This window comes from Cricetulus griseus (genome assembly GCF_003668045.3).
Source record: "Cricetulus griseus strain 17A/GY chromosome 1 unlocalized genomic scaffold, alternate assembly CriGri-PICRH-1.0 chr1_1, whole genome shotgun sequence".
Lineage (NCBI taxonomy): Eukaryota > Metazoa > Chordata > Mammalia > Rodentia > Cricetidae > Cricetulus > Cricetulus griseus.
In genome coordinates this window covers 80512177-80528302 of record NW_023276807.1, presented here as the reverse complement: position 1 = coordinate 80528302, position 16126 = coordinate 80512177, and the positions used below count along the sequence as shown (strand labels likewise).

At 37.9% G+C, this 16126-nt stretch overlaps 2 protein-coding genes across 4 annotated transcripts in view; one reads left to right on the top strand and one right to left on the bottom strand.

Annotated features, from left to right (window-relative positions):
- The window catches only part of Fancl (FA complementation group L), a 61993-nt gene extending 49755 nt beyond the window's left edge, over positions 1–12238 (top strand). For both annotated transcript variants that reach the window (XM_027387994.2, XM_035452360.1), the window contains exons 8-14: positions 6453–6603; positions 8707–8790; positions 9044–9089; positions 9170–9251; positions 10050–10166; positions 11261–11332; positions 11688–12238. In XM_027387994.2, coding sequence (XP_027243795.1) covers positions 6453–6603; positions 8707–8790; positions 9044–9089; positions 9170–9251; positions 10050–10166; positions 11261–11332; positions 11688–11723 — 588 coding nt within the window. In that variant the 3' untranslated portion in view covers positions 11724–12238. The remainder of the gene's footprint in view (positions 1–6452; positions 6604–8706; positions 8791–9043; positions 9090–9169; positions 9252–10049; positions 10167–11260; positions 11333–11687) is intronic.
- The window catches only part of Vrk2 (VRK serine/threonine kinase 2), a 107838-nt gene continuing 103469 nt past the window's right edge, over positions 11758–16126 (bottom strand). For both annotated transcript variants that reach the window (XM_027387991.2, XM_027387992.2), the window contains exon 13: positions 11758–12141. In XM_027387991.2, the coding sequence (XP_027243792.1) occupies positions 11800–12141 (342 nt within the window). In that variant the 3' untranslated portion in view covers positions 11758–11799. The remainder of the gene's footprint in view (positions 12142–16126) is intronic.

Below are 16126 nucleotides of genomic sequence, written 5' to 3'. Positions count from 1 at the left end.
AAAGAAATCCATATTTAAATTACTTTGAGCTAGCTCCTTACTCCAGTAAGAATGACTGTCATCAAGAAGTCTGACAGCAGATGTTAGGAGGATGTGAGAAAGAGCAGCCTTTTTTAACTGTTGGTGGGAGTGCAAATTAATAAAGCTACTATGGAAATCAATTTGGAAGTCCTATAAAAAATTAAAAATAAAATACCATATGACCTAGATATTTCATTCCTAGGATTTACCTAGAGAAGTCCATAGCCCACTTCAGAAATATCTGCACATCTATGTAAGTACAGTAGCAATAAAATGAAACCAACCAACATGTCCACCTACAGATAATGAAAATGTGAAAGTTTACAGAGAAAATAGAATGTTATTCAGTGGTAAAGAGAAGTGAAATAATGAAATTTGCAGGAAAGTGGATAGTCTTAGAATGTTTCACATTAAGTTGGGGCACCCAAATTCAAAAGGAGACAAAATCCTAGCCCATAATGTACATCCTTATATGTAAGTAGCTGTTAATGTAGGTGGCCTTGTTTGCTTTCTGTTGCTTGTGGTAAATATGATGACCAAAAGCAACTGGGGAAGAAAGGGCTTATTTCAGCTTTCAGGTTGTACGTCACTGATAGTAGTCAGAGCACTGGCAAGAACCATAGAGGTGTAGCACAAATAATAAAATCTCAGAGGCAGATATTGGAGTTCAAGCTGAAGAGCAAAGAAGCAAAGTAGCCAAGCCACCAGAGAGCTCTCATCTCTACCAATGCTCAGACTGAAGGGGCGATCCACCGAACGTCAGATTGCATCTCCACACTGCATTGCGCCTTACCAAATCTCAGACTGCTCCAGAGTCTGAGCTCCTTGTGTTCTCTCAAGTGCTGGGATTAAAGGTGTGAGCACTGTTTCTCTTTTACACTGATTTACTCTAATGTAGCCCAGGGTGGCCTTGAACTCAAAGATCCATCTTCCTCTGTCTCCTCTATCCTGGGATTAGAGCTTTATGCTACCACTACACAGCTTCTATGGCTGTGGGTAGCTTTGGCTTCTGATTTCCAGGCAAAATTTATTAGATCATAAACAATACATCACCACATGGAAGAAAGCTGCTTACTTGCTCTTTGGCTCATGTTCCATGTCATTTTAATAGTTAACACCCAATAGCCTGGGGATAGACCATCCACAGTAGGCCAGGCTCTCCTACATCAATTAGCAAATAAGAAAATGCCCTACATACGTGCACACAGGCCACTATGATAGAAGTAGTTCTTCAGTTGAGATTCCCTCATCTTCAGTGACCTAGGTTGTGTAAAGTTGACAATAAAATACAACCAGGATAGCTCATCCTTTGTTAAATTGACAAACACATCACCATTAAACCCTAACCTTTCCCTTCTTATGTGCCCCCAGGATCTCATGTTAATACAATAATATTAAAATATAATACAACTTTAGAAGTTCCACCATATAGAAAAATTTCAGTGCTTTAATAGTCCACAGTCTCTCTACTGTGGCCTTCTATAAAATTGAAAACAAGTCATGCTTGTTATTCCAAAAGGGATGTACCAGGGTATAGGGAAAATTAGATAAAAGCAAAACCAAACCTCAGAAATGTAATTCCAAATTCTGTAGCTCAGTGTCTTGAGCCTCATGATCTGGGTTTCAAAGGTCTTAAGTGGCCCATCTCCCCAGAACTGCCTTCCAAAACACACACGGCTTGTCTTATAGGCTCGCATCTACTACATACTTGCCACTGTCCAGGATGGACATCCCATGGTCCTGACATCTCCAGTGTCCTGGCTTCTCCACTGCAGCAGAGGCCTAATCATTGGCCTCTTCAAAGACACTGACCCTGTCACATAGTGCCAGCCCTCAGCCACTCTCCAGAACACCACACTTACCTCTCGTCTCCAATACCTGTATCAGGTGTATGACTTACACATTACCAACTTGAGATGCAGCTTTGCAACCCTCCCATGACTGCAGCTTCTGTTTCTGACTAAATATTTCCCAGATATTTCACATCAATGATACCGACCTCTCATTAACCATAGCTCATTTTTCAGACCCAGCTGACTAGCATCCTTTATCCTAATAAAGCACAGGCTTCAGTTCAGTTCCTGTTATTAAAGGTTATTTTTCAGCTTCAATTGACCAACAGCCAGATTCTTAAAGTATCTCACAAACAGCCCTGTAAACTCTTAGCTTTCCTCGGAAACATCATAGTCAGGCCTCCATTATCTGCATTTCTCCCAAGGTTATGAACTTCCAAGATCCCACACCACTGCCCTTTAAGCTCTGCACTCAGTGGCTTCTAGTTTTTGAGGTTCAAAACCCTCCCATACCCCTCTATCATAGCAACCACTTCTGGTATCGATTTCTGTATTAGTTACTTTTTCTGTTGCTGTGATAAAACTGTCTGACTAAAGATATCCTAAAGAAGTGTCTTGCCTTGGACTGTCCAGTTTATGGATTGACCTAACTCGGGTGGCATGGGATTGTGTGGGCCATAAACTCTGATGGAGATGTACCAACAGCACTCTGGTAACTCATTATATACAAAGTGTGAGACAGAGGAAGTGTGTGAGTCTCTGTAAACAGGGTTCCTCCAGGCTCCCACAAACAGGACTGGAGATGGCTAAAAGTTTAGATGACCTCTGTGCTATCTGTGTAACTGAGATCACACCAGATCCTCTCCAAGGCCCTTAAGATTACCTATCTTTAAAACCCACCTTCATGGAAGAAATTCGTGTACTTAGAGAAGAGTTTTGATATAATTATGTCTCCTTGTGTACAAGGGATGTATTGTGCTAGAAAACATGACTCAGTAGCTGGTGTTGGTTCAGACTTCTAGATTCTGATACCAGGCAGTTCATTTTATATTTAAGTACAGTACAATTTGTAAAAAACTTTCCTGCAATAACAGTCCTGGCAGTTACCAGTCTGTTCTCATCACCTTGATAGATTTTTAACTTGGTTGAACTTGTCATAAACGTCATTTTAATAGACACAGGGCATGCTCTTTTGTATAGGCTTTGTTCCCCCTGTGTGGATTTGAAATTGATGAATGTGATGGTGAAGATTAACAATTATTTCCTGTTAGTTTTCTCTCATCTTCTTTGGCAGGGCACCTGGACAGGTTTAGGGCTTTTGTGACCATGGCTGCAGTAGGCATTCTTGTAGCCGTGTAATTGTGTACTTGCATTTTTACTTCTCTTGCAGTGGAATTGCTAGATCTGAAGCTAGGGATATCTTTAGTTTGTAAATAGCTGAGATTTCAGATCTTTTCAAAGGGTGTGACTCCTACACACGCACTCTCAGCCTCCAAGTTCACGCTGATGTGTGTCCGTAAGCAGTGGGGTTTGGGTTTCTTTTCTGTTAGTGTAGCTTTTACTAACATGCTGTCACTTGTTTTTGACCTGAGTTTTCATTTTATATTGCGTATTTCTAGTTGACAGACTCTTTATCAAAATATTATTATATTAACTCTAGCAATGGTTTTGCTGACACCTAAACTTGTTCACATTACAAAATGAAGAGTTGGTTTTTCAATTTAAAGAAAAGACATTTTATTTCCCTTGTAATGTTTAATGAGTTTTGACTTTAACTTTGGCCACACGATTTTTTGGCATATCTGTATAAATATTATTTTTAACATATAGGAATAACTAAGTATCTAAATTGCATAATTTCAAACTTAGGGTTTGTGTGTTATTTAACAATCAAATTGAACAACTGAGAACCTGTTTTCTGGATTTTGATGGGATTGTTTTACTCCAATCTCCTGTGTCCCTGAGGTTGCTAACAGAGATGTTCCCCTCTTTGCCTGGCCTGAGTGTGTAACTACTGTTGAAGCACTTACTCTGAAAGGCTTTCTAGTGATGTCTCATAATGTCTCAGAAGTTTCACTTTCTGCCATCTATATCTGGTCTGAAGGTTATTTGTGTTTTTTTTTTTTTCTTAAACTGCTGTTTTCTTATTTTATAAGTATTTATTGAGGTCAGGTGGTGGTGGCACCTGCCTTTAATCCCAGCACTCAGGAGGCAGAGGCAGGCAGATCTCTGTGAGTTCTAGGACAGCCTCCAAAGCCACAGAGAAACCCTGTCTGAAAAAAAACAAAAATTTCTTGTTTGAAATGCAGTTAGGGCTTTTGTATGTAAGAGAAATGGCCAATGTTTTTATAAATACTTTCAAATAAAGGATGCTACTATAAAAATGCCTTTTCATTTCATTTGCATGGGGTTAAACATTAGGTAAACAGTGAAATAAATCATAGATTTTAAATACAGTGGTGTATATATTGATGGAACAAGGGGAAGGCCCAAGTACACTGATTTTAGATCTAGCTGTGTAGTTTAGTTAATTAACTGAGTTTTTTATTCTATTACATTTTCTTGGGGTCCATAAAGATGTCTCCTTTCCATCCTGGCTAAAGGCCAGAGAGTTCAAAACTGTCCTTAGTAAATCATAAGACCTAAAGGTCAAAGGTGTGGCTACAGTACAATGTTTGATCTTGGCCTTGGGTGTCTTATCTAAATAACAGCAGACTTGGTCTGAGTTATGGTTATTCCTGACCCTCAAGGCCAGATAACAAGAAATTAAATATGAGGTGTGATTACTGAATCCTTGGAGAATTGAGGAAGAAAAGTCTGTTTGTTCTGTATACATGATACCATGTTTCCCTTTTTCGTTCAGGTATTTAAGAGTGGTGAAAAATAGCCGGTGTTGGTGGCGCATGCCTTTAATCCCAGCACTTGGGAGGCAGAGGCAGGCGGATCTCTGTGAATTTGAGGCCAGCCTGGACAGGCTCCAAAGCTACACAGAGAAACCCTGTCTCGAAAAACCAAAAAAAAAAAAAAAAAAAAAAAAAAAAGAGTGGTGAAAAATAAACTCACGGCATTCAGTATTGACTGAATTGACCTCATGATTTTATCCTGTGTCTCCATCTTTTCTTTTAATATCTTTAGCTAGCCTTTTCTTTATCCACACTCCCCTTCTCAGGAAGGAACCTTGGGCAAGTTGGCTGGCTTCAACTGCAGCCTCCAAAAGACAGCTTCCCACAACCTTCATTTGTACCTTAGTGTGGTATACCATTCATACTTTAAAGGTTATTTTCAGACATACAAGTTTAGTTTCCATTCTTATACTCCATCTCCACCCTTGAAGCTCACTAGTTTAGAAGATGTAAACCATTTCTGCAAAAGGAGCCAACAATTCCTTGGACTCTACAGGTTTACTGCAGTGATGGCACCATGAGTGTGAGGAAGTACAACTAACTACAGCCTTTAAGGGACATGTCGCTTCCATTGTCACTTTTTTCGAATGAATCCACCTATGCTATTTTCAGACTTGGTATATGTCCTGGTTATTTGAAACAGTAAAACTCTAATCTTTTTAAACTGCTGTATAAAAACTTACAGCAAATACTTGTTTCATAGTAGGGAAAAACACAGTTGACCCAAGCTCCTGGAACCTCACAGACTCTGGACTGACAGCTGCGTGGGACTAAACTAGGCCCACTGAATGTGGGTGATAGGTGTATTACTTGGTCTGTTTGTGGGGCCCCTGGCAGTGGGACCAGGATTTATCCCTGGTGCATAAACTGGCTTTTTGGAGCCCATTCCCTCTGGTGGGATGCCTTGCTCAGCTTTGATGCAGGGGAAAGGTCTTGGTCCTGCCTAAACTTGATATGCCAGGCTTTGTTTACTCCTCGTGGGAGTCTTTACCCTATCTGAGAAGTGGATGGGGTGTGGGGAGGAGGGGAAGGGGGGGAATTGTGGTTGTATGTAAAATGAATAAAAATTTAAAATAAAAAAATACATCACATTTTTTGAGAAATGTTTTCCTTTTCTAAAAGAAAAATATAAACTATATTTTAAAATCAATCATGGCTTATTTAGTGAAATGTAAAGAAATGCAAAGCTTGGTTGGTTAAGTTCAGGGCAGAGCACTTGCCTAGCATGTACTATTTCAGGGGTTTAATCCCCAGCACAAGAAAACACAAGTAAAACAGCAACAACAAAACAGCATTTTCATACTTTTGTACTAATCAGGTCTGTAAAGCTTGGTGAATTGCTAATGTTTAAAGGTAATCTAGCCCAATTTTAAATACCACTGTGTTTAATTTCATGTTGTAGCAAAAAAGAATAACTTTTAGTAAAATAATAGGTATGTGCTGGATGCATTATAGTTGGTAAACATCAAGTTCATTTATATTCCTATGTATCACACTATGTGTGATTTCTGTTCATATGCATAACATGCACCATGTAGTTATATAAAGACCATTCTTGCTAACGTGTAGACTAATGACAAAGATCATGCTAATTGGGATACAGCAGGGAACACTGATTCTGTCAGTCCACATTGTGGGTGAGGTAAGATAGCTTCAAGGCCTAAGTGGATTGTGTTTTGAGTGGAAACTGCTGTTTGTAAAACACATGAACTTCACAGCCTCTGTCTTTTCCCAGAGCTCCTTGGTGGATGTGCATAGTCAGTTCTTGGCAGCATTGGAATCACTGAAGGTATTCTGGGATGTTATGGATGAAATAGATGAGAAGACATGGGTGCTGGAACCAGAAAAACCTCCCCGGAGTGCAACAGCACGCAGGATTGCATTAGGTAGGGGAGGAAGATGAGAATGTGTTCAGGTGTCTGATTTTATTTTATATCATTTGCAAAAATGAGTTTGAAAATGGCAGTTACAGTCTTAGATGAAACTTCTTTATATGGAGTCAGGTATTGAAACTGTTGGAAATAAAACCTGATTTTTATTACTACATGGTTAAATGCAAATGTTTGAGGTGGAAAGGGCAAGTGCTAAGGTGTTTCAAAAGGTGATGCTCGAATAGAAGCCACATTCAGATAGTGTTTTAATTAACGTTAGTTAGCATGGAAATTGTGGGGCAGATAATTCAAAATGTATGCTATGTAGAACAGAAAGAAGCCTGTGTTAGAAGTAGTGGTCTTAATCTTCTGTGGAAGCCAATATCTAGCAATACTTGCTGACAAAAAATAGATGAAAGGACACTGAATTGGGTCCTGATGCTGAGAATAAATGGAGGTAACGCTCCAAGTGAACCCTGAGATGATGGGTACCTCCTTTACCGTAATTACAAGAGCATGTGTGCAGTTCCCATAGTCTGTAGCCCCATCAGATTGCTGTTTCTTTATCAGCAAATAAAACAGAGCCTGTTTTAGAGTTCAATCTTTGTAAAGATTTTAGATTTTTAAACTGTATTTCTTACCACATTATAGTAATGTCTGCTTATAGTCTTCCCATTTAATATTTTCCTCTTTTTTTTTTTTAGTCTTGTTTGTAAATGGAGTTCTTAATTGGTCTTCAAAATAATAACCCAGAGTCAGATATAGAGGTAAATGCTGAGAGATCAGAGAGGAGCAAACCACAGCACACTTTACCTCCTTAGCATCTCTGCAGACAAGAGAGCAAGTTCCTGTTTCTCTCTGCTTATATCCCGTTTCCACCCAGCTACCTCGCTTCCTGCCTATCAGTACAGACCTCCAGGTCTCTATGCTTAGCTAGTGGCAAACTCCATTCTCTGACCTTCAAACAGGCTTTATTTGTGCAAGTAAGATATCACCTCGCTTGTTAAATACTACTGTAAAAGATACATTCCAATAGACATTTCTAAAGTTATGTGAATCCGGCTGAAGTCAGTGAGCAGCTTCTGTACTTTCTATATAGCATAGTAGGAGGGCAGGGCTGCAGAGTATAGTAACTGCAGAACTTTACTAGCAGTATTGTTTCTTTCCAGTTTGAGAAAGTCTGATAGTATTTAATTTGGGATAATCAATTATTATTGTCACGGCCCCATTAAAATAATTATCTTGAACCATGCTTTCTATTAGATTTTTTAATAGTTCACCTCAAATAATCAAGTTGTATTCATGCTCTGTATTTACTTTTAGCTCTACTTCCTGCTTTAGGCAATGATTGGCTGTATTCAGGCCAACCTTTGAGTTGAAAGATGTGTTACTGTGGCCATTGCCTAAAAGACAGCACTTTCTAGTCTATAGTAGATAACGTTGCCCAAAGCTAATGAAAAGTGTGTGCTGTACTAACAAATGGAGTGGGCAATTTTAATTTTTCTCGTTGAATGGCTATATCAGATATTACTTTTTTACTTTGGCCATTTTTTTCCAGACTTGTATATTTAAATTTAATATTGCCAACTTTAACAAAAAGCTTATATATAAAGCATAAATATTCACAAGGTTTTTATGTAAGTTTTCTTAGACATGTCAATTTTTACCAGTTGTAACACTAGTTTTTACTTTTGACTATGATCATATGAAACATTAAGTTTGTAAAGAAAGTTATGAAAAGTAATTTAGCTCATTATTTAAGTGTTATGATTTTTTTTATACATTCAAGTCCTTTATAATTCAACTGAAAATTTTTATTAAACTTTATTGGAACATAATTACCAGAACACCAGTTTAAGTTAATCATATAAATTTTGGTATTTTGAAACTTAAGGTCCCTGAATCTTTAATGATAATCATAATCTCAAAAATACTTCTCAGTGTTAAACAATGATGTGTTCACCTCTACACAACACTAAAAAATAAAAATAAAAAACCATTTGGCTAGTTGTTCTGAAGAATAAAATAGGTGGCTATGTCAGCGTCAGCATGCTCTGAGTTTCTGTTGGCTTGCTTGATGCTCTGCCCACATCTAAAAGCCTTCTTCTTTCATTCCAGGGCATAATGTTTCCATCAACATAGAGGTAGACCCCAGGCATCCTACCATGCTTCCTGAGTTTTGCTTTCTTGGAGCTGACCATGGTATGAGATCTTAAAGTTACGAATCTGGAACAGATTCATAAAATTCTGTCTAACATTGTTAAGTATTCCAAAATCCTAATGTTAAAATTGTTTTATATATATTTCTCATTCTGAACTTTATACTTTATAACTAAATATATAATTTAGATTTTAAGCCAAATTATGAAACAAATACTGTAGCAGTGGTGTCTTTTTAAAACAAGCACAACCGAGCCTAAATTATTAACTCTTTTCCTTTTTTTAATATTCAAAGTGATAAAACCCCTAGGAGTCAAGCTGAGTGAGAACATACATTTATGGTAGGTACCTTGCCAATGTAATTGGTACCATTCTATGGCTTAACAAACTTTATAGGAATTTTTTTTCTCTATGTTTTCAGGGATCCAGAAAATAGTCTGTTACAAAATTTGAAAGATGTTTTAGAAATTGATTTTCCAGCTCGTACTGTTTTGGAAGAATCTGTAAGTTTAATTATTGCTTTCATGGTCTCCATTTTGTGAATAATAAAATTTAAGTGCTTGTCTCAGAAAAACTAGGCTGAAAAAGAAAATAAAAATGGAGAAATTTTGAAACACAGATCTGTTACAAGTAACATTTATATCAATGAACTTGTAACCTCTGCTAGGTGGTAACATTGGCATCAATGAACTTGTTGACCCCCACTAGGCAAGTTACATGAGCTTTGTTCACCATCTTCAGCAGCAAGCATTTACTGACAGCTACACTTATGAAAACTACAAAGGAAAGAAGAGACACTAATGAGATGTTTGGGTTTTTTTGTATTGTCTTATGGATGACTACCGTAAAGTTTTAATTAGCTTGTGAAGGACAGCAGTAGTTTTTCAACAGTGAGCAGCATCATTGGTACTGTAAAGATAATGAAGGCAGGGTTGACTTTGGACTGAGCCACTGCTACTAAAAGTAAATGATGGCGTCAGTTTTTTTCTTTTGCTGTAGAATTGCACAATTTGGTGCTCACTAGCTGATGTCAGATCTATCTTTTTGCATACACAGACATGATTATGTATATGGAAAAACTACTAAAATGCGAAAATTTTGCCTGTCAAAAATGAAATCTATGTGTATTTGAGTGCAAAAGGGAACACTATTTAAATGACTAGGTGTTATAACCTGCTTGTATGTTCTATAATATAGAAGTATACTTTATAAAAACAAATATTAAGTAGTCTTATTTGTTCTTCCTAATCGTACCATATACACATTAAACAGACATGCTAACAAAAAGTTTTCTTTTGAAGGACTTTAGCATGGACTGTGGAATCTGTTACGCCCGTCATCTTAATGGTGCCATTCCTGATCAAGTATGTGATAATCCCCAGTGTGGACAGCCTTTCCATCAAATATGCTTATATGAGGTAAAACTAGCAGTCATGTACATATGAAATACAATATCTAAATTGTTTGCTAAAGTATTTCCCTCCTTTGCAATGAACTCCAATTGCTAGTCAATTTTACATTCTTCATTTACAGCCTTCATTTCTTTTTCTTGGATACTACTGAGTGTGCCAGAGAATCCCAGGGAGAAAAACAATCTATAATATACTCAGGAGTAGCATATTGACACATAATAAATTGGTAGTAGGTATAACTGAAATCTTCCTAGTCTGCCACCACCATGCAAATTCTCTAGATCTGCCAGATGAGGGTGATGGTAGGAATGGAGTAAGGAAATTAGTAAATAAGTAGTACATACTACTTTACAGGCTGTCTATAATATAGAATTATACAATAATTCTCTTTTGAATACTCAAAGACTTTTGTGACCTGAGCACATCTCAGCTTTTTATTTATCTTTTCTACATGAATTGTGCTTTCATCCTCAGGCATTTAATTCCTGTAGCATTCCTGTTAGGACACAGCTCTTATGATTACCTATCTCCAGACAACACACCTAACAGAGGGAAAGTGCCATTAGTTTTCAGTCTTTCTCTTTTGACATGGGTCTGGTAGTTGGTGTCATTTACCCAGTCTTAATGGGAACCTTAGACAATCATAAAAATACCAGGTCTACTTGGGAAATTCTAATGGAATCTGTAGTTTCTTTTGTAATAGTGAATGTTCACTGTAATTTTTTCAAAACTATTGCTTCTTGCTTGTAATCAGTGCAGTGAAAATTAACCCATTGTTGAATTAATATCAGAATCTCACAATCCTAAGATATGTTCTACAGAGAAATTATTGATATCTGGTTAGCTGGCTGAGGTATGTGAATCACAGGAACTTGTGGAGGTCTCTGTGTGTCTCTTTTGCATGTAACATGTGTAATTGTTAGCCACATCCTAAAGGGCCCATAATTTGCTTATACACTAGAAGTTTATATCCCAAATTTTAATACTGATTTCCCAATTATGCAATATTATAATAATTGGGCATGGGTTCAAACAAGGTTTACCTTTCATAAAACAGTACATGTGTGCACTGACGCTGTCCCTCACTTTCTTCCATGCAGTGGCTGAGGGGGCTGAGCACCAGCAGACAGAGCTTCAACATCCTCTTTGGTGAATGTCCCTATTGCAGTAAGGTAAATCAGTTGTCTGTTTCACAAAGTGTGCCCGCCTCTGGGGACTGTTACAGAAGTTGAACATGTAGTGTATTACATTGACTAAAAGCTTTTAGAAAGTGTTTTTCTTTATGTAATGAAATTATGGTAGTTTCCTGTGAGATAAGCTATCCTTATACATATTTTAATTTTCAAATGATCTTTGATCAAAAAGATTTATGTCTCCTGGATTTCATGGTGATCTTCAGAAAAGTATTTCAAAAGTGTATGGTGAAAGAATTTCTAATAAAAAGCCAATAGTAAATTAAATAATATTTTAATTCTTAAGAGTATGCCCAAAATTTTGGTAAAATATATTCTCTCTCTTTTTTTAAAGCCGATTACCTTGAGAATGTCTGTGAGAAAACCCTGAAGAAAGAATGAGACACACCTGTGAAGAGAAGGAATCCTTATAAATTGTTTTAAAAAAAATGATTTATTTGATGATTTCAGAGAAAATACAAAGCGAGACAAACTAGTACCAACAGGCACAATATAGTGAGTCCATAGTTATACACATCTGCCTTCATGTCTTCACTCAGTGTCACTGGGAAAGCTGCAGGACAAAGTCTTGGAGGACTTCCCAAGTCTGTGACACCCACATCACTGGTAGAAATATATCTGTACTGAGCTGGATACCTTGGCTTTCTGATTGTATCTCTACTGGTGGGATCTGGATAGGACTTACAATACGAACCTTGGAAACTCATATAGCTGGGTGTCTGTTGAAGACTGTGCATGTCACTCTGAAAATCTGAATACTCATACATATTTCTTCTCCTTGAGTTTTCCTATGAAAAAAATATAGTTTGTTAGATTTGAGTTATCCAGGCATTTATTGTGTACTCTGTAATAGTGCTAAATAAAACACAGCAAGCAAGTCTGGCATTGAAATGGCTTTTGACGTTTGACACATGACAGTGCAGAGTTATTTCCCAGGGATGATGTGGCTCCACAGCGCTCTAGCAGGCGGATTGTGTCACATGTCTTGAAACAGGAACAGTTAAACTGTTGACTGCTCATTACTTAACCTGATGGAGGTTCAAGGTTGCTCTGTTTCTGCTTTAGCTTGGTGACGTCTGACACGCCCTCTCCTACTACCAGTTACTAAGAAATTTAAAAGAGACAGTTTCGATTTTAAGAAAGCCAATGAACATCATCTTCTTCACTGTTGGCATCATATGTCATGCTGCAACCTCAGAACTGCCACTTTTCAAGCAGCTTTCCTTCACCCCTCCCCCACATGGTCACTTTCAAAGGTCCCAAAGGGTTCTTACATGAGTTATGGGTAGGTCAGGCACAGTGGTACATGCGTTTAACCCAAGAATTTGAGACGATTTCTGAGTTTGAGGCCAGCCTGCTTTACCTATCAAATTCTAGGTCAGTCAGAGCTACACAGTCTCAAACAATGCCACAAACCAATCAAAAACCAGAACCAAACAAAAGATACACTTAGGAGAGTTATTTTCTTATTAAATAGAAGCCAATTATTTTTTGAGGTTCAAATGAGAATAGCTTTTTACTGACAGTTTTAGTTACTAAAAGAATAAGTGACTCCCCTCCCACCCATAACAAATCATTCTCACGTAAAGGGAAAGAAACACTACTACCAAATAAATTTTCAAGGAACCATTTCCAGGAACCATTGTGAAGTTGGTTATTATACCTAGTCAAGAGCAAAAATCACACCACTAAATTTTTAAGAGGGATCTCCTGTGACTTTTACAGTGTCTCAGTAACAACTAATGATATCACATAGGTAGATAGTATACTAGTTGAGAAGGCAGGCTATGATACAAGCTTACAAATTTTGTTCATTAAAAACTTGCATGTTTTACTAGTAGTTTCGTTGGGACACAGCCTCATCCATTTGTCTGTTTCATCTGTGGTTGTTTTTGCAATGGATTAGTTCTGCCAAAAACGATGGGTTATAAAACTAACCTGGACACTTGAGAAAAATGTTGCTGGGCTGGAGTGTAACTATAGTAAAGAGTTTGCTTAAGTACATGTAAGGTCCTGAACTGACCATTGGCACTGAGAAGACGTTTGCTGGTCTCTGCGTAAGAAACTGGTTTTCACACGTGAGGTCAGTTGGTCACTTGCTCTTCTCTATGATAAAATACTCTGACAAAACTACTTAAAGGAGAAGGGCTTATTTTGTCTTACAGTTCCAGTGGGAAGGGACCATCATGGAGGCAGACAGAGAAGGCATAGTGGCAAGAGCAGCAATCTGTCTGGTGACAGAGCTGCCACACAGTGGAGCAGAGGGTGAACAGAACAACAGGTGAGCTTTAAGAAGTCAGTCTTTCCCCAGTAACTCATTTCCTCCAGCAAGAGTCCATCTCCTCAAGTATCCACAAGCTTCCCAAAGTACCATCAATTGGGAACCAAGGAGACATCTATCAAACCACACAGAAGGCAAAGAGATGATTGTATTAAAATATAGGTATCTCTCAGGTTGGAATATATTGTGGCTGCAACTCTGTTAGGCAAAAACATGGGCACAGCTGGTTTACATGTGTAGTTAGGGCTTAAGGCAATGTAGTAATCTATTGGTAGTATACTGGCTTTCAACCTAGAGTTATGCTAACCACAGAAGAAAACAATTAAATATCTGGGTTGCCACAACTGGGAGGAAGGGCTATTAGCATCTATTGGATACATACCAAGATGCTGCCCAACATCTGACAAACATACAGGACCATCATCCTTTAGCAAATAGCTAAACTCTAAGTGCCAATAGTAGTGCTTCCAGAAGACCATCTTTAGAGCAGTTATTAACCTCAAGTACACATTACCAGGGAGCTGTAAAAATGCCAATGCCACTTCGGCTCAGGCCATACATAATAGGTAACAAACAACCTCTTGCTATTAAGTGATGAAATGGACACAAAACAATAAAATTGGACAGAAGTATATAAAGCCACTTTAAAAGCATCTCAAACTAACAAGGAATACACAAGTAAAGACAATAGCCTAGACTTCAGAAAGTCTGCAATTTAAGATTTTAAGACCAAAACAGAAGAAAAACTATAAATAGAAGTCATGTTATGATCAAGTTCAGTGAATAAATCCACTTACAGGGAGCCAGAGAGATGGCTTGGTATTTAAGAGTATATACTGCTTTGGCAGAGGACCCACCTTTGGTTTCCAGCATCCACAGCCACTTGTAACTCCAGTTCCTGGGGACTCTGTGGCCTCTGTGGGCACCTGCATTAATGTGCACTTAGCCCACATTTAGAAACACACAGTGCATAATTTCTTTAAGAAAAAAAATATAAATTCCACTGTGAGAACAGACTCCAAACACTTTAGAGGACTTAGAGGAAAAGTTAAACCTTTTTAAAAGGATCTTAGCCTAGACATGAAAGTATCATCCAGTTCTGTTGAAAATACAACATGGAAAATTCAACCACTTCTGGCTAGGATCAATTGCTAATTAGAAACTGATGATTTGACAGTTACCCTGCCATTGGGACAAAGAAATGTCCAATTATCAAGGCTGTCCTAAAATAATAGTGCCTTAGCTGCCCATGTATCCATGCCACGTAATCGTACATGTATGTGCTTGGAACTCAGGAGAAAGGAAGGAAACAGCATGGACGATGTTAAGATTGAAAACTTTTCTAATTTGATGACAAAGTGAAGCCATGGATGAAAGAAGCTCAACAAACTCTAAGACCAACAGCACAAATAAGAAAATCCCTAGAATACAGCAGGACAGACATCCTCAGAGCATCTCAGGGATAGGTACAGCATCATCCAAGATCAACACACAATGATGAACATCCCTAGAGTACAACAGGATACATGACCTCAGAATCTCAGGGACAGGTCCAGCATCCACTGCAGGTTCAGAAGTGGAAACCATGAATTTGATTCAAAGCTTTAAGGAAACCCCAGGGTTACCTACCTGCCTAAAGTGGCTTCAGGTTTCATATTTCTAGGATTCAGGTCACCCAACAGGTGACTCAGAATTACTGTGAGTCAACTGTATTGAAAAATGTAGCCCAGACTGGCCTTAAACCAATGACAACCATCCTGCATCAGCCTCCTGGGCCCTGGGATTATAAGAGTGAGCCACCATACACCCAGTCGGTTGTTTTTAAGACACTGTCTTAGTTTTTGAGCTCTCATCAAAATTGATTATTGAATTGCTTATAGAATCCCAGGCTTTCTCTAACACAGGGCTTCATAAACTTTTTCAACTCTTGACCCCTTTATATGAAACAATTTTATGTGAGCCCCGGTATACAAAAAATAGGTATACAAATGAGATAGGTACTTACCACACATACCATAATTTTAAAATCATTTGTATACATAATTATACTACATATTAATGATGAAATCAGTTTACAAATTACTTCTTACAAAAGGTATCAAACACAGATAAATGTATCAATCATAGTGTTGATTGTTGACAAAGCTACTCAGGTTGTAGAACATTTGAGTGGCAGTGCTTCCTTTGTTAGTTAGAGGATGATTGAGATTTAGTAACATTAGTGTCTTTATACACTGCATGGCCATCATGATTCTGGCATATAGGAAAACCAGTACTTACGATCAAAGTGAAATATTCAGATAATCTAAAGGGAAGATATAGTATGCATATATACAGAAAGTAAAATTTGTTGAGACCAGCACAAATGGAAGAAAGCACCAAGTCAATGCACTATAAGACAGACCATGGTGGGCTGCCTATCCTCAATCTCCAATCAAAATCCCATTGTTCTGCTTATAAGGTAGTTAACAATTTAGGCCTTTAACAGATGG